General features: G+C 46.0%; 1 protein-coding gene across 2 annotated transcripts; it reads left to right on the top strand.

The window, feature by feature from the left end:
* Positions 1-16,541: 16,541 nt before the first annotated feature.
* On the top strand, positions 16,542-18,656 carry LOC123447312 (shugoshin-1-like). 2 transcript variants are annotated; one of them, XM_045123903.1, is made up of 9 exons: positions 16,542-16,626; positions 16,728-17,057; positions 17,171-17,208; positions 17,322-17,388; positions 17,504-17,527; positions 17,619-17,723; positions 17,813-18,044; positions 18,139-18,208; positions 18,297-18,656. In XM_045123903.1, exons 1-9 carry the CDS (start codon positions 16,579-16,581, stop codon positions 18,526-18,528), a joined length of 1,146 nt encoding a protein of 381 aa, XP_044979838.1. In that variant the 5' UTR covers positions 16,542-16,578; the 3' UTR covers positions 18,529-18,656. The 2 variants fall into 2 exon arrangements, with proteins under 2 accessions (XP_044979838.1, XP_044979839.1); XM_045123904.1 differs by having other exon boundaries at positions 16,554-16,626; positions 17,655-17,723.
* The last annotated feature ends 282 nt before the right edge of the window (positions 18,657-18,938 follow it).

Raw genomic sequence — 18,938 nt, forward strand, 5'->3', positions numbered from 1 at the left:
ATAAACCTTGCCATAAGTTTGGTAGGGAGGTACCAAAGTGATCCAGGTACGGAACACTGGACAGCGGTCAAGAATATCCTTAAGTACCTGAAAAGGACTAAGGAAATGTTTCTCGTTTATGGAGGTGACGAAGAGCTCGTCGTAAAGGGTTACGTCGATGCTAGCTTCGACACAGATCCGGATGACTCTAAGTCACAGACCGGATACGTATATGTGTTGAATGGTGGGGCAGTGAGCTGGTGCAGCAGCAAGCAAGAAGTCGTGGCAGCATCTACATGTGAAGCGGAGTACATAGCTGCTTCAGAAGCGGCTCATGAAGGAATTTGGATGGAGCTCATCACCGACCTTGGAGTGGTTCCAAGCGCGTCGGGTCCTATGACACTCTTCTGTGATAACACTGGAGCCATTGCCATAGCCAAGGAGCCCAGGTTTCACCGGAAGACGAAGCCCATCAAGCGCCGCTACAACTCCATCCAGGACCATGTCCAGAGTGGAGTGATAGATATTTGTAAAGTACACACGGATCTGAATATTGCAGACCAGTTGACTAAACCTCTTCCACGAGCAAAACATGATCAACACCATAATGCTATGGGTGTTCGATACATCACAATGTAACTAGATTATTGACTCTAGTGCAAGTGGGAGACTGTTGGAAATATGCCCTAGAGGCAATAATAAAATGGATATTATCATGTTTCCTTGTTCATGATAATCGTCTATTGTTCATGCTATAATTCTATTAACAGGAAACAGTAATACATGTGTGAATAAATAGATCACAATGTGTCCCTAGCAAGCCTCTAGTTGGCTAGCTCGTTAGTCAATAGATGATCATGGTTTCCTGATCATGGGCATTAGATGTCATTGATAACGGGATCACATCATTGGGAGAATGATGTGATGGACAAGACCCAATCCTAAGCCTAGCACTAGATCGTATTGTTCGTATGCTAATGCTTTTCTAATGTCAAGTATCTTTTCCTTCGACCGTGAGATTGTGCAACTCCCGGATACCGTAGGAGTGCTTTGGGTGTATCAAATGTCACAACGTAACTGGGTGACTATAAAGGTGCACTACGGGTACCTCCGAAAGTATCTGTTGGGTTGGTACGAATCGAGGTCGGGATTTGTCACTCCGTGTGACGGAGAGGTATCTCTGGGCCCACTCGGTAGAACATCATCATGAGCTCAATGTGACTAAGGAGTTAGTCACACGATGACGTGCTACGGAACGAGTAAAGAGACTTACCGGTAACGAGATTGAATAAGGTATAGGTATACCGACGATCGAATCTCGGGCAAGTTCTATACCGACAGACAAAGGGAATCGTGTACGGGATTGATTGAATCCTTGAAATCGTGGTTCATCCGATGAGATCATCATGGAGCAAGTGGGAGCCACCATGGGTATCCAGACCCCGCTGATGGTTATTGGCCAGAGAGGTGTCTCGGTCATGTCTCCCTGTCTCCCGAACCCGTAGGGTCTACACACTTAAGGTTCGATGATGCTAGGGTTATAGGGAATTGTTATACGAGGTTACCGAAAGTTGTTCGGAGTCCCGGATGAGATCCCGGACCTCATGAGGAGCTCCAGAATGGTCCGAAGGTAAAGATTGATATATAGGACGGATGGTTTCGGATACCGGAAGTGTTTCGGGCATCACCGGTAACGTACCGGGACCACCGGGACCACCGAAGGTGGCCCCGGGGGACCACCGAAGGGGGGCAACGACCCCGGGAGATAAGATGGGCCAAGTGGGGGTGGGAACCAGCCCCTAGGTGGGCTGGTGCGCCTCCCCACTCAGCCCATAGCGCAAGGGAGAGAAAAGGGGGGCAAACCCTAGGCCAGGTGGGCCTAAGGCCCACCAGATGGTGCACCACCCCCTCCTCCCCCTTCTGGCCGCCGCACCTCCCATCTGGGGGGGCTGCCGCACCCCCTAGGGTGGGAACCCTAGGGGTGGCACCCCCTCTTCCTTCCCTCTAAATATATCGGGCACTTTTGGCCATTGAGACACACGGTTTTTCCCTCTCTCTCGGTGCAACCCTGCTCTTCTTCCTCCTCCTCTCTGCCGGTGCTTGCCGAAGCCCTGCCGGGAGACCTCGTCTCTCCATCGACACCACGCCTTCGTGTTGCTGGAGTTCTTCCCCAACCTCTCCCTCCTCCTTGCTGGATCAAGGTGCAGGAGACGTCACCGGGCTGCACGTGTGTTGAACGCGGAGGTGCCGTTGTTTGGCACTAGATCGGAATCGCTGCGAGTACGACTCCATCAACCGCGTTCTAGCAACGCTTCCGCTTAGCGATCTTCAAAGGTATGAAGATGCTCTTACCCCTCTCTCGTTGCTGGTCTCTCCATAGGAAGATCTGAATATGCGTAGGAAAATTTTGAATTTATGCTACGTTACCTAACAGCTTGTGGGGCCCGTGGGGCTCCCCTGCCTTGGCTCCCAAGCTCCCCGATCTTCTTCCATTCCAAAAAAATCTTTTCGGGGATTTTCTTCCGTTTGGACTTCATTTCAAAATCTCCTCTGAAAGGGGTCAAAAACATGGAAAAATAGGAACTGGCACTTGGCACTGAGTTAATAAGTTAGTCCCAAAAAGTATATATAAAAGCCATGCAAAACATCCAAAGTTTGACAAGATAATAGCATGAAACCATCAAAAATTATAGATACGTTGGAGATGTATCAGGGGCTACGCACACAACCAGGAGCAAGAGAAGTGAACCAAGTCTTGGCATCATCCTTTAGCGAAAAACAAAACAGCTTGAGGATATAGTAGTGGCGGACCTTTTCCTTACTCATGAATAAGGTGGCTATATCATGCAGTTTGGTAAGATGGGCTACAACCGTTTCAGAGTCATAACCGTGAAAAGGATCAGATTCGACCAGAGTGATTAACTCAGGGTCGACAGAGAATTCATAATCCTCATCGGTCACAAAGATAGGCGAAGTAGCAAACTTCGGGTCGTATTTCATCCTAGCGTTCAGAGATTTTTCTTTCCACTTGAGCAGTAATTTCTCAACATCATAGCTATCCTTACAGCAAGAAAATCCTCAGCTATCTCTCCCTCCATAACATAACGCTCAGGCATATCAGGCAATTCATTTCTAGGAGAGCTAGTTCTAGCAGGCAAAATAGCAGGTTCTACTTCAATAGTATCAGCAGTTTCAGAAGTATCATCACATCTAGCAGCAACTCTAGCAATTTGTGCATCAAGGAATGCACCTAGTGGCAAAGCGGTATCAAGCATAGCATCATCATAAGCATCATGGGCAGCAGAAGTAGCATCATCAAACACAGGCGACATATCAAGATTTCTAGCAGGAGGTGGTGTCGCAAACTTACTCATAACTGAAGGTGAATCAAGTGCAGAGCTAGATGGCAGTTCCTTACCTGTCCTCGTAGTTGAGGGCAAGACTTTAGTTCTTGGATCTATCGGATTCCTCATAGTGACCAGCAGACGTAAATCCCAAGTGACTCAGAGAATATAGCTGTGCTTCCCCGACAACGACGCCAAAAAAAGGTCTTCATAACCCAAAAGTATAGGGGATCGCAACAGTTTTCGAGGGTAGAGTATTCAACCCAAATTTATTGATTCGACTCAAGGGGAAGCGAAAGAATATTCTCAAGTATTAGCAGTTGAGTTGTCGATTCAACCACACCTGAAAGATTAGTATCTGCAGCAAAGTATCAGTAGCAAGGTAGTGTGATAGCAGCAGTAGCAACAGTAACCAGTAGCAGCAAAGTGACAGCAGTAGCAGCAAAGTAACAGCAGTAGCAACAGAGTAACAGTAGCAGCAGTAGCAGCAGTGACACCAGTAGTGGCAAAGTAACGTAGCAAGGACTAGTAGTAAAGACTCGTAGGCATTGGATCGGTGATGGATGATTATGCCGGATGCTATTCATCATGTAACAGTTATAACACGGAGAGATAAGTAACTAACTCCCGTTCGTCAATCTAATGTAGGCATGTATTCCGTATGTAGTCATACGTGCATAAGGAAAAGAACTTGCATGACAACTATTGTCCATCCCTCCCATGGCAGCGGGGTCCTGATACGTCTCCATCGTATCTACTTTTCCAAGCTCTTTTGCCCTTGTTTTGGACTCTAATTTGCATGATTTGAATGGAACTAACCTCGACTGATGATGTTTTCAGCAGAATTGCCTTGGTGTTGTTTTTGTGCAGAAATCAAAGTTCTCCAAACGTCCTGAAAATTTACGGAGATTATTTTTGGAAAATACGAAAAATACCTCTGCAAAGATCCATGTGAGGGGGTGGGCTAGTGGGCCACAATCCCTGAAGCCGCCACCCCCCTGGTGGCGGTGGGCAAGCTTGTGGGGCCCACGTGGCTCTGCTGCCCCCCAATCTCAGCTCTATAAGTTCACTTTCGTCCCAGAAAAAATCAAGAGAGAAGATTTCGTCGCGTTTGCGACACGGAGCGCCGCCACATCCTGTTCTTCATGTGGAGGGCAGATCTGGAGTTAGTTTTGGGCTCCGGAGAGGGGAAATCGTCTCCATCGTCGTCATCAACCTTCTTCCCTCTCCAATTCCATGAAGCTCTTCGTCGTTCGTGAGTAATCTATTCGTAGGCTCACTGGGCGGTGATGAGTAGGATGAGATCTATCATGTAATCGAGTTAGTTTTGACGGAGATTGATCCCTAGTATCCACTATGTTCTGAGATTGATGTTGCTACTACTTTGTCATGCTTAATGCTTGTCACTAGGGCCCGAGTGCCATGATTTCAGATCTGAAATTATTATGTTGTCACCAATATATGTGTGTTTTAGATCCGACCTTGCAAGTTGTAGTTACCTACTATGTGTTATGATCCGGCAACCCCGAAGTGACAATAACCGGAACCACTCCCGGTGATGACCATAGTTTGAGGAGTTCATGTGTTCACCAAGTGCTAATGCGTTGGTCCGGTTCTTTATTAAAAGGAGAACCTTAATATCACGTAGTTCCCTTTTGGACCCCGCTGCCACGGGAGGGATGGACAATAGATTTCATGCAAGTTCTTTTCCCTAAGCACGTATGACGACACACAGAATGCATGCCTACATCACATTGACGAACGGGAGGTAGCCACATATCTCTCCGTGTTATAACTATTGCATGATGAATATCATCCAAACAAATCACCGACCCATTGCCTACGAGTTTGTCCTGCTACTGCTGTTACTTTTGTTGCTAAGCTGTTGTTACTTGTCTTGCTCTGCTGCTACTGTTGCTACTACTGTTGCTTGCTACTGTTGCTACTTGCTACTGCTGTCACTACTGTTGTTCCTTGCCGCTGCTATTACTCGTTACACTGCTGCTACCTGCTACAATACTTTTTCGCTGGTCGTCGACGGGAACAGACAATTTCCGTCAATGGGGCAACTTGGCGCCATTGATACGACAGATAGGAATAGTCTCCCGTCAACAGATCATTTCTGACACCGTTGTTATCATACTACTTTGTTGTTACTACTTTGCTTGCAGATACTAATCTTTCAGGTGTGGTTGAATCTGCCACATTCAGCTGCTAATACTTGAGAGTATCCTCTCACCTCCTATAGGCGTATCAACAAATTTGGGTTGAATACTCTACCCTCGAAAACTGTTGCGATCCCACGCGCTGGTGGGCGGTCAACAACATTATTCTAGTTTCGATTGCCGGAGAGTGCTAGCAGCATTCTTCTGCTGCCGTTGCAGGGGAAGGTCTATTGTCACGGAGTCAGCATTTTTCTGGTGTCGTTGCCAGGGAGGTGTGTTGCTATATTCTCTGAGTCACTTGGGATTTATATCTGCTGATCACTATGAAGAATCTGAAGGATCCAAAAACCAAAGTCTTGCCCTCAACTACGAGGGGAGGTAAGGAATTGCCATCTAGCTCTGCACTTGATTCACCTTCAATTATGAGTAAGTCTGCGACATCACCTCCTGCTAGAAATCTTGATATGTCGCCTGTGCTTGATGATGCTTATGATGCTACTGCTAGAGATGCTATGGTTGATACTATGCCTGATGATTCTATGCTTGATACTGCTAGAGATGCTATGCTTGATACTGCTAGAGATGCTATGCTTGATACTGCTAGAGATGCTATGCTTGATACTGCTTTGCCTGATGATGCTAGAGATGCTATTTTGCCTGATGATGTTATGCTTGATACTGCTAGAGATACTACTTTGCCTGATGTTCCACTAGGGGTGTTCCTAGATGCTCATATTGCTAGAGTTACTGCCAATGCTCGTGATGCTTCTAAAACTGCCGATACTATTGAGATAGAACCTGCTTTTGCTCCTGCTAGGTCTAGCTCTCCTAGATATGAATTGCCTGATATACCTGAGGGTTACGTTATGGAGGGAGAGATAGCTGAGGATTTTCTTGCGTGTAAGGATGCTTGTGACGCTGAGAAATTACTTCTTAAGTGGAAGGAAAAATCTCTGAAAGCTAGGATAAAATACGACCCGAAGTTTGCCACTTCACCTATCTTTATCACCGATAAGGATTATGAATTCTCTGTCGACCCTGAGATAATCTCTCTGGTCGAATCTGATCCTTTCCACGGTTATGAGTCTGAGACGGTCGTAGCCCATCTTGCCAAACTACACGATATAGCCACCCTTTTCACTAATGAGGAGAAGATCCGCCACTACTATATCCTTAAGCTGTTTCCTTTCTCTCTAAAGGATGACGCTAAAGCCTGGTTCACCTCTCTTGCTCCTGGATGTGTGAGTAGTCCCCAGGATATGGTCTATTACTTCTCTGAGAAATATTTCCCTGCCCATAAGAAGCAAGCTGCCTTGCAGGAATATACAACTTTGCTCAACTCCAAGAAGGGAGTCTCCCACAAGCTTGGGGGAGGCTCGTCCAGCTACAGAATGCTTTGCCTGATCACCCTCTTAAGAAGAACGAGATACTTGATATCCTCTATAACAGACTTACCGATGCCTCTAGAGACCACCTAGATAGTTGTGTCAGTTGTGTTTTTAGGGAACGAACTGTAGAACAAGCTGAGACCCTACTGAATAACATCTTGATCAACGATAATGCTTGGACTATTCCCGAACCACCTCCTAAGCCAACTCCTAAGAAAAGAGGTATTCTATTCCTCAGTCTCGAAGATATGCAAGAAGCCAAGAAATCTATGCAAGAGAAAGGCATTAGATCTGAAGATGTCAAAAATCTACCACCTATCAAAGAGATCCATGGTCTCGATAACCCGATACAGGTAGTAGAAGTGAATTCTCTGCGTAGGTTTGATGAGAGTGATATTCCTTTTGACAAACCTGCTAGCCTATGCTTTGATGAATTTGACAACTTTGTTGCCAAACAACAGAGTTTCAATGATTATGTTAGCAGACATTTGGAACAAAGTGCTCGTATGCTTAGCCATTTAAGTGCTTGTGTAGACAGAAATGTCAATGATCTGAAGCTTCTGAGTAAACATGCCTCTATGATTACTACTCAGGTAGAACAAGTACTTAAAGCTCAGAATGACTTGCTCAATGAATTAAATGACAACTCTGTTAAAGTCATTACTAGAGGAGGCAAAATGACTCAGGAACCCTTGTATCCTGAAGGTCATCCCAAGAGAATTGATCAAGATTCTCAAGGAATCAATGCTGATACACCCAGTCATCCTAAGGAGGAGAAGAAGGATGATAGAAACCTACATGCCAGTTCACCAAATACTGTCACACCTAAAGAACCTAATGATATTTCTGTGTCTGATGCAGAAACACAATCTGGTGATGAACATGAACCTGGTGACAATATAGACAGTGATGTTCATAATAATGCTCAACCTAGCAATGATGAGGATGTGGAGATTGAACCTTCGGTTAATCCTGATAACCCACAATCTAAGAAATACGATAAGAATGACTTCACTGCTAGGAAGCATGGTAAAGAAAGGGAGCCATGGGTTCAGAGATCTATGCCCTTTCCACCTAAGCCATCCAAGAAAAAGGATGATGAGGATTTTGAGCGCTTCGTTGAGATGATAAGACCCATCTTTCTGCAGATGCGGTTAACTGATGCTCAAAATGTCTCCATATGCCAAGTACATGAAAGATATTGCGAGTAATAAACGGAAGATACCAGATCTGGAGATCTCCACCATGCTTGCCAATTACACTTTCAAAGGTGGAACTCCTAAGAAACTTGGTGATCCCGGAGTGCCCACTATACCTTGCTCCATTAAAGGAAACTACGTAAGAACTCCCTTATGTGACCTTGGAGCTGGTGTTAGTGTTATGCCGCTCTCTCTTTATCGTAGACTTGAATTGGATAAGTTAACACCCACTAAAATTTCTCTGCAAATGGCCGACAAATCAACTCCTTTCCCTATCGGCATTTGCGAGGATGTGCTTGTTGTGGTTGCTAACCCCACTATCTTAACAGACTTTGTTATATTGGATATTCCCGAGGACGATGCCATGGCTGTCATCCTCGGAAGACCCTTTTTGAACACTGCAGGGGCTGTTATAGATTGCAACAAAGGCAATGTCACTTTCCATGTCAATGGTAATGAGCACACAGTGCACTTTCCGAAGAAACGATATCAAGTACATTGCATCAATGCTATCGAAAAGACTTCATCGATTCTTATTGGGAGCTTTGAATGCCCTATTCCTCGTGTCAAGATGAAGTATGATTTGCTTGTTGGGGAGATACATATCCCCATTGAGGTGACTTAGTGGCTATTTGAAAATTCTCCGTTCTCTCTTGCGATTCGAAGAAGGTTTTATCATGAGGACTTGATCAACCCCATTGACGGATTTCTTTCGATGACCATGAAACGGATGAATCAAAGAGTCACGTACCTCTGTTTTGAGCTTTCATTTTCTATTGCTTAGAAGAAAAATGATAGATTTAGTTTAGCTTTTCCTCTTTTCTGTTTTAGCGTCCCGGAGAAAAATACCTCGAAAATAAAAGTTCTCCGATTGTCCTAAAAATTTAGTATGATTTTTTCTAGAATATTTGAAAAATATTGGGCCTGAGAGCTGGCCTGGGCCCAGACCAGTGGGCCACAAGCCCTGCCACCGCCACACTCCCCCCTGGTGGCGGCTAGCAAGCTTGTGGGGCCCACAGGGACCCCCTCCACTCATTCCAGCTCCCAGCCTCTTCTTCCACCTCCAGAAAAAAATTGTTTCGCAGCTCAAACCCGTGTTCTTGCTCATCTGGCTTTGATTTTCGATCTCCTTGCTCAAAGCACCATTCTCCGAACCGTTTTGGGGAAATTACTCCTTGGTAAGTGACTCCTCCATTGGTCCAATTAGTTTTTGCTCTAGTGCTTTATCCTTCACATATTCTTGCTACCTTGGTGACCCTGTTCTTGAGCTATAAATGTTGATTTTAGCTGGTCCCAAGTAGTTTTAGCACGTGATACGGTCTCTAGGCACTAGTAGGAGTAGTTGCTACAAGGTATGGTTGGCCTTCATTCACTTCTCTCTTGAACTTAAAAATTTCAGCAAAAGGAAATTATGTTCAGGAGGAAGTTTCATGGTGGTTCCTCAAGTAAGAAGGGTCCCCGCCTTTCTTTTCGGGAGCTCGAACCTTTTCAACTAAGGGACGCACCGGTACAACCATGTGAATGGCCTTCCGATGAGTTCATGATCGAAGCAGGTTTCAAGGATGAGTTTGATACACTTGTCCGCAATGCCGGGTTAGAAGAATTCCTCTCAGATAAATGTGAACAGTATGTTATGCTCACTGCCTCTTTTGTGCGTAGATTTAAATTTTCCGTTGGCCGTGACTCATCCATACTGTTTGATCTGTACGATAAATCCTACGCCATGGATTTGGAGGATTTCAATAGGATTTGCAAGATACCCGATGGGGGTAGTATTAATGATCCTTCTAAGTCTTCGGTCAGAGACTTAGTCTCCAGTATAACTGTTGGAGAAACCAGAGATATCACGCAAGCCACCATAGGAAGCATCCATTTTCCTGCCTTGCACTACTTTGCCCTCTTCATAGGTAGGTGCATTAACGGCAAGGGTGCACATTGTCACCTATGCACTTGTGACCTTAGTATCCTTAAGAGTGTAGTAACAGGTGACAGGAGCTTCAATATGGGAGCTATAATAGCAAGGAGGCTGAATAATAATGCCAGTGAGGGGGATTTCTTTGGTGGAGTTTATGCTCCATGTTTAGCAAATTTTCTTGGAGTATCCATCGTTCAGAAGACCCTCCTCTCCATACAGCCTACCTTGATCGTGTCGCTGTAACACGCTACCAGTTCCTTGAGAGAGATCTTGGATCCCTCCTATACCGCTTGATATTTAACCGGCAGCGTGTTTTCCATATTACCCTTCCTGCTCCTGCTTTCTTTGACTTTCAGGTAAAACGAAGATACTACATAACCATAGGAGAGGCAGAGTATGAGAGGGAGGCGACGGCTGCTCGACTACGTGAGGCAGCTATTCAGGCAGTAGCTGCAGCACTCCCGTATAACACCCATTATGATTTTGGGTTTCACCAGGACCATCCTTGGGAGTAGACCAAGCTAGGCCAAAAGCCTAAGCTTGGGGGAGTACGTGTTCTCACCGACATTACATTCATGCTTATGCTTTCACTTTGTTAGTCGATTTTTACACTTTGCCACTGTATCATCCATGCTAGTTTATTTTCGTTTTCTTGTTTTCTTGTTTTGTGTCCTTTTGAGAAAACCCAAAAAGATTTTCCTTTCTTCTTTTGCTTGTTGGGAGTTTTCCCGTGTAAATAGTTTCTTTTTCTTTGGGTCAAGGTAGAAGATATTGGTTACAATGTTTAGTGGTTCTTGCATGCATACCTATTTAGCTTTCAAAGAGCCATATTACTTTGTCTTCTCCTTTGTGTTTGCCTGCAGATTCAGCTTAGTCCATTACACGAGCACTCTTATTATTGTTCACATCGTTCGATCGTGCAAGTGAAAGGCAATAATGATGATATATGATGAAGTGACTGAGACTGAAAAGCTGGTATGAACTCTATCTATTTTGTTTTTGTAAATATGACTAGCTTGTCGACCCAGATTCAGCTTTGTTGTGAGAGAACCATGTTTGCAATGACAACTTAGAGATCATAGTTTCTGATGCCATGCTTAACTAGTTGATAGTTCATAATGGTTTGTCTTGATTGCCAACATAGATTTTGAGATGACTATGATGTAGTATGATAGGATGGTATTCTCCTTTGAATGATTCAAGTGGCTTGACTTGGCGCATGTTCATGCATGTAGTTGAAACAAAATCAACATAGCCTCTGTGATGTTCGTGTTCATGGTGATTTATATCCTATTCATGCTTGCATTCAATGTTAGTCAAACTCATTGCATCTTGATGACTGTTGTCGCTCTCTAGTTGGTCGCTTCCCAGTCTTTTGCTAGCCTTCACTTGTACTAAGCGGAATACTGCTTGTGCATCCACTTCCATAAACCCAAAAGTTTTTCCATGAGAGTCCACCATACCTACCTATTTGCGGTATCTACCTACCGTTCCAAGTAAATTTGCATGTGCCACTCTCTAAACCTTCAAGAAATAATTTGTTTTGCATGCCAGAACCGCTCATGTGGTGACAGGGGGCTATTGGCATCCTCCATGCTAGGAGTGTGATCCTCGACATGTGTTTATTCACTGTCATTCACGAGAAAGGGGCCGGTAATTGGAATGCCCAGTTCCACGCTTAAATCGAAAACATAACAGTAAAAAAATACTTCCCCCGGATTGATGTTAGTACGGACGGTACCCGAGGATTCGGCTAGCCGTGGAGTGTGATTGATTGGTGGTGGGGGAGTTAAAACTTTACTTTTTTGTTTGGGAACCGCCTATAGCATGAGTTGCATGGAAGATATTGAGAACTCTTGGTCATTGCGTTGACGATGAAAGCATGCCACCCAAAATTATTATCTCTATTTTCAAAGCTTGAGCTCTGGCACCTCTGCAAATCAATGCTTCCCTCTGCGAAGGGCATGTCTATTTATTTTCCTGTCGAGTCATCCTCCTCTTATACAAGCACCAATTAGAGAGCACCTCTGTCATTTTTATGCTTTGCTTTTGATTGATATTGAGTATGACTATGACTGGATGTTCGTTGCTATGAATTACAATGTTTAGTCAGCCCTTGATCTTTGAAAGTGCTCTGCATTTATGTTTTGCGATCTCAGAAAGAGCTAGCGAGACACCACCTATTCATATTGCTTCATGCTTGTTTTGATTGAAGTGTTGGTATTCGAAACGCATTATTATTTGCTCGTTAGCTGATTATGCCATTGATATTAGTTTACCGTGAGACCTTTGTGTTACTTGCTTATGTGGTTAACTTGTGATCTTGCTGAAATTCTCGTTATGAGTTAGACATAGTTGCAACAACAAGATCAAACAGAGTTTGTCAAAGTTTCTCTCAGTTTGTCAACTAAGTTGCTTGAGGACAAGCAAGGTTTTAAGCTTGGGGGAGTTGATACGTATCCATCATATCTACTTTTCCAAACTCTTTTGCCCTTGTTTTGGACTCTAATTTGCATGATTTGAATGGAACTAACCTGGACTGACGTTGTTTTCAGCAGAATTGCCTTGGTGTTGTTTTTGTGCAGAAATCAAAGTTCTCCAAACGTCCTGAAAATTTACGGAGATTATTTTTGGAAAATATGAAAAATACCTACGCAAAGATCCACCTGAGGGGGTGGGCTAGTGGGCCACAAGAACTGAAGCCACCACCCCCCTGGTGGCGGTGGGCAAGCTTGTGGGGCCCACGTGGCTCTGGCGCCCCCAATCTCAGCTCTATAAGTTCACTTTCGTCCCAGAAAAAATCAAGAGAGAAGATTTCGTCGACTTTGCGACACGGAGGCGCCGCCACATCCTGTTCTTCATTTGGAGGGCAGATCTGGAGTCCGTTTTGGGCTCCAAAGAGGGGAAATCGTCGCCATCGTCATCATCAACCTTCTTCCCTCTCCAATTCCATGAAGCTCTTCGTCGTTCGTGAGTAATCTATTCGTAGGCTCGCTGGGCGGTGATGAGTAGGATGAGATCTATCATGTAATCGAGTTAGTTTTGACGGGGATTGATCCCTAGTATCCACTATGTTCTGAGATTGATGTTGCTACTACTTTGCCATGCTTAAGGCTTGTCACTAGGGCCCGAGTGCCATGATTTCAGATCTGAAATTATTATGTTGTCACCAATATATGTGTGCTTTAGATCCAATCTTGCAAGTTGTAGTTACCTACTATGTGTTATGATCCGGCAACCCCGGAGTGACAATAACCGGAACCACTCCCGGTGATGACCATAGTTTGAGGAGTTCATGTGTTCACCAAGTGCTAATGCGTTGGTATGGTTCTTTATTAAAAGGAGAACCTTAATATCCCGTAGTTTCCTTTTGGACCCCGCTGCCACGGGAGGGATGGACAATAGATGTCATGCAAGTTCTTTTCCCTAAGCATGTATGACGACACACGGAATGCATGCCTACATCACATTGACGAACGGGAGCTAGCCACATATCTCTCCGTGTTATAACTGTTGCATGATGAATATCATCCAAACAAATCACCGACCCATTGCCTACGAGTTTGTCCTACTACTGTTGTTACTTGTCTTGCTCTGCTGCTGTTACTTGTCTTGCTCTGCTCCTACTGTTGCTACTATTGTCGCTTGCTACTGTTGCTACTTGCTAGTGCCGTCACTACTGTTGTTCCTTGCCGCTGCTATTACTTGTTACACTGCTGCTACTTGCTACAATAATTTTTCACTGGTCGTTGACGGGAACAGACAATTTCCGTCAACGGGGCAACTTGGCGCCATTGATAAGACAGTTAGGAATAGTCTGCCGTCAACATATCGTTTCTGACTCTGTTGTTATCATACTACTTTGTTGTTACTACTTTGCTTGCAGATACTAATCTTTCAGGTGTGGTTGAATCTGACACATTCAGCTGCTAATACTTGAGAGTATCATCTCACCTCCTATAGGCGTATCAACAAATTTGGGTCGAATACTCTACCCTCGAAAACTGCTGCGACCCCACGCGCTGGTGGGCCGTCAACAACATTCTTCTAGTTTCGATTGCCGGAGAGTGCTTGCAGCATTCTTCTGGTGCCGTTGCAGGGGAAGGTCTGTTGTCACGGAGTCAGGTCCTAATGGAAACTACGGGATATTAAGGTTCTCCTTTTAATAAAGAACCGGACCAACGCATTAACACTTAGTGAATACATGAACTCCTCATACTATGGTCATCTCCGGGAGTGGTTCTGGCTATTGTCACTCCGGGGTTGCCGGGTCATAACACATAGTAGGTGACTACAACTTGCAAGATAGGATCAAGAACACACATATATTGGCGACAACATAATAGGTTCAGATCTGAAATCATGGCACTCAGGCCCTACTGACAAGCATTAAGCATGGCAAAGTAGTAGCAACATCAATCTCAGAACATAGTGTATACTAGGGACCAATCCCCGTCAAAACTAACTCGATTACCTGATAGATCTCATCCAACCCATCACCGTCCAGCAAGCCTACGATGAGATTACTCACGAACGGTGAAGAGCATCATGGAATTGGCGATGAAGGAAGGTTGGTGATGACGATGGCGACGATCTCCCCTCTCCGGAGCCCAGAACGGACTCCACATCTGCCCTCCAGATGAAGAACGGGAGGTGGCGGCGCTTCCATATCGTAAAACGCGATGAACTCTTCTCCTTGATTTTTTTTCCGGATGGAACGGACTAAATAGAGCTGGATTTGGAGATGGTGGAGCTTTGTGGGCCCCACAAGCCTGCCGGGCGCGGCCAGGGGGGCCCGCAGCGGGTGGGCTTGTGGGCTCACGGCTCCACTTCCTCCGCTGGTTCTTGCGCCAGTATTTTTCATAAATTCCAGAAAAATTCTCCGTAATTTTTCAGGTCATTCCGAGAACTTTTATTTCTGCGCAAAAACAACACTATGGCAATTCTGCTAAAAACAGCGTTAGTCCGTGTTAGTTTCATTCAAATCATGCAAATTAGAGTCCAAAACAAGGGCAAAAGAGTTCGGAAAAGTAGATACGACGGATACATATGACCATGCAGGAAGAAGAGGGTCCTGGTGGTGTATATGAAGTTGTCGGGCAGGTTGTTGACGTCGATCAGAAACGACATGAACCGGTCGTACCAACTGCTCCTTTAGAAGTAGGATGAAACAAATTGTGATATCACCATATTATAAAAAATTGAAAGGGCAATGATCTGCGCCGGTGCGTCGGCCGAACAATTCGGCCAGTCGCCTGCCCAACGTCAAATCCGTTTTCCTAGGGCCGTTAGATCTCACCCTTCTACCGCCTCTTTCCTCACGCGCATGAATGACAACAACGTCCTTCATCCCCGCAGCGACGTCCTTTACCTCGGTGGCTGTCCTCGTCGCCGCTCTTGCCAACGATCACCGGTCAACGTCCTCATCGCCGCCCGGTCACCGTCTTCGCCCCCGGTCGCCGTCCTCATCACCACCGGTAGCTGTCGTCGCCCTCGGTCGCCAGTGGCCGCCCTCGCCCCGGTCGTCGTCCTCGTCACCACCGATCTCCTCCCTCGTCGTCATAGGTTGCCCGCCTCGCCCTCGGCCGCCGTCCTCACCGTCCCCGGTCGCCGCTTGAACCTTTTGCTCCTGCCGATTGAAGCTTTTCCACTGCCGCTTGAAGCTTTTTTCCTGTTGTGGAAGATTTTTTCCTCATGCCACTTTGAAGCTTTTCCTCTAGCCGGATCAAGCTTTTCCACAAATGGTTGAAGCATTTTCTCCCTGGGTGAAAGCTAGACACGGGTTTCAGCAAAAAAGCAATGTCGTATGTAGCAAAAACGATGTCGGATGTAGCAAATTTTGCTGGTCCAGCAAAAACGACTCTGATGAAACCATTTTCTGGGTGTTACTTCCAGCAAAACACTGCGTCGGTTCGAGCAAATCTTAAAGCCGGTTCCAGCAAATGTCGCGGATAGTTGCAGCAAAAAACGATCGCATGTAGCAAAAAAGGTTATCGCTTCCAACAAAAAAAGCTTATCGTTGCTGTCCGTCATCGCCATTGTAGCAAAAATGTTGATCCGATATAGCTTTCGTAGTTGCCGGTTGCAACAAAAAAATGACGTGGTTGTAGCAAAAACAAAATAAACGGCGTCGTGTACGGTGGTAAGAAACCATGTAGCCGGTGGTAGCAAAAAACATCATGGTTTGCACAAAAAAAACTTTTTTCGCCCGTCATCAAGGTTGCATCATCTCCACGAATTATGTCGCAAAAAAGGTTGTCGCCGGTAGTAGCAAATGAAAACGCCGGTACTAGCAAAACAAAACACTGGTTGCAGCAAATAAAAAATCAACGACAAAATCATATAGTTGATTAGAAAAAATGGTCGGTTGTAACATCCCCGGCTTTCAAAATGAATGGTTCCATCAATGTTTCCATTGTCGTACGCCATGGTTGGTCGCTCGCCATGGCTGATCAAACGCCATCGATGGTCATCAACGTCGCAGACGGCCTCTTGCGGCTCTCCCCGCTGTGACTTGTGTGTTATGTCGTCTTTTTCGCCCCCACCGTGGCTCGCCCTAGCGGCGGCAGGCTGCGTGTGGCGGCGAAAATGGGAGAAAAGGAGGAGTTGCAGAGTTGTAGGAAAGAAGAAGAAGGCGTACGATGGGCCCCGGGCCCAAGCGTTTCCCAAATTGAAACGATAGCCAACGGGAGGATTGCTGATACAATTTGTTCCCTTTCCCCTTTTTCCAATCGCAGATCCATCGACCGAGAAAGCTCCCAAATCTCCCCCAAAGCTTCCGGCTCCCCAACCCCTCTCCTTCCATTCTTGGAGACCCGCCCTCTGGCCGTCCCCGTGACCGGAATCCCATGGAGGCCGCCGTTTTCGCGCCCCAGCAGGCCAACCCGGCTCAAGCGGCGGTGGCGCAGACCAGGATGGCCGCCATGCGGAAGCTCGGCGCCGCCTCGGCGCGGAGGAAGACGCTCTGCGACATCACCAACCTGAGGCGGCCGCTGGAGGGGCAGCAGCAGGACGGGTCGAGGTGCGCGGACGGCGTGGACGTGGATGGATTCGCGCGGCTGGTCAAGGCAAAATCCTGATTCCACCGCCGTCTCTTTCCTAGCTGTCGGAATGATTGGTCCTGGTCGCTGACGCTGCTCTTTCTTTCTCTCGAATCCCCGTGTCTGTAATTCCATTTCAGGAGAATTCGGATCTTGTGAAGCTCCTGGAGGAGAGTGAGTGAGTGTTTGCCTGCGCCGCTTCTTCTCTTTTGTCTAGGATGGATGGATAGGGTTTCTTGATCTGCGAGTGCTCTGGTGTTGACTTTATTTGGTTTGATTTGGTGCGCGCAGCAAATTCATAGAGAGTCTGCGGCTGGCAAACTGGCAGATTGCGCAGGCTAATTCCCAGATGTTAGCAGTAAGTTATCCCCCCCAACCATCTGCAAGAAACTCCGTTATCCCCGTTTTACAACCGTGGAATTGATCGTGTTCATCACGAGGCTAATCTCTGTCTTGAAATGTTTGCTTCGCAGGAGATAAATCTTGGCAAAGATAGGGTAAGCTCTTACTTCTTTAGCCAATCTTGACAACACTGTGCTCACATTTTCTAGAGAGAAAATTGATCGTGGCATTTCCAAATCTGATCAGCCGGTGTTTCTTCTTTCTGTTATCTTTCTGATGAAGCTGAAAATGCTACAACATGAGCTTACGTGCTCGAGAGCTGCCCTCAAAGTAAAATCATCGGAACTTGAGGTAATATCATATCATCTCATGCCAAATGTTCATGCTGCTGCTTGATGCTTTTGTTCATGTGCCCTGAACCGTGATCCCCCTAACAACAGGAGACAAAGAAAGCGTTGAAGAGCAGCAGACACCAGAAACAGAAGAGCGCGAACGAGACGGCGCGACACTTGGTCGCCGATAGACCTGCTGCAGCTGCACAGCTCAAGGATGGAGACGCGGAGCCCGATTCGGATGCATCGCGCGCCACCAGCGCCAACAAGTCTACCTGCAACGCCAGCGCCAACAAGTCTACCTGCAACGCCAGCCGGAAGAGGCTGCTGAGATCCCGATGTAACCATGATATCCCTACCAGTAATATTTGGCGCATACATCTCTTCACATTTTGGCTATGCTAACTGATTCTGATTGGCATTTGGTTTACTAGCTTTGGGACCTGCAGTGGCGCCGACGAAGCTGGTGGCGGCGTCCAATGAAAGGGAGAGCGCACAGAGACGGTAAGTAACACTCACAAGCTTGTCAAAATCATCAAATGTTCGATCTGAGGAAACGCAGTTCAGCCACTGATTCTTACTGTTTCTCCAGCAAGTCCATGAGAACGCCACAGTCCGGTGGCCGCAGGGAAGACTTGTTTGAGATAGAGGATGTTCAGTTCACCGCCGGCGGTGGAGATGACAGGAAGGGGGCGTCGTGGGAACTGGATTCGTCGGTGCAGTTTCCACGCAGGTCATCGCTGGGGAGGCCGCTCCGGCGGGCCGCAGAGAAGGTCACCTCCTACAAGGAGATGCCTGGCAACATTAAGCTAAGGAGGCCCTAAGCAGTAGCACAAGTTGATGAGTTCCGATTCTTAATTTATTCTTTGATGTCTTCTGCTTCTGCAGATGCAACCAGCATCTGGATTGTAGTGTGAAAGAATGGTGTGAAAATCTGGATTGTTGTGTGAAAGAATGGCGTGAAAATCTGGATTGTTGTGTGAAAGAATGGTAGGTTCCACTGGTAAACAGATTCAACTAATTTGTACATCACTCTGAACATCATAATTGGCGAAGAGACATCATGCAGAAAATTCATCAGAACATCTTGACAAAAATTCAGTAGCATCCACAATCAGCTCATAACAGTCACCAGAAGTTTCAGGAGAAACGAAACTTGGAAGATTATGTAACTCTAACAGAGACATGGAATCTTTTGCTCATATTCCATTAGATTTTGTTCACTTTGGTGCAT

This window comes from Hordeum vulgare, chromosome 4H (assembly GCF_904849725.1).
Source record: "Hordeum vulgare subsp. vulgare chromosome 4H, MorexV3_pseudomolecules_assembly, whole genome shotgun sequence".
NCBI classification, from domain to species: Eukaryota; Viridiplantae; Streptophyta; class Magnoliopsida; order Poales; family Poaceae; genus Hordeum; species Hordeum vulgare.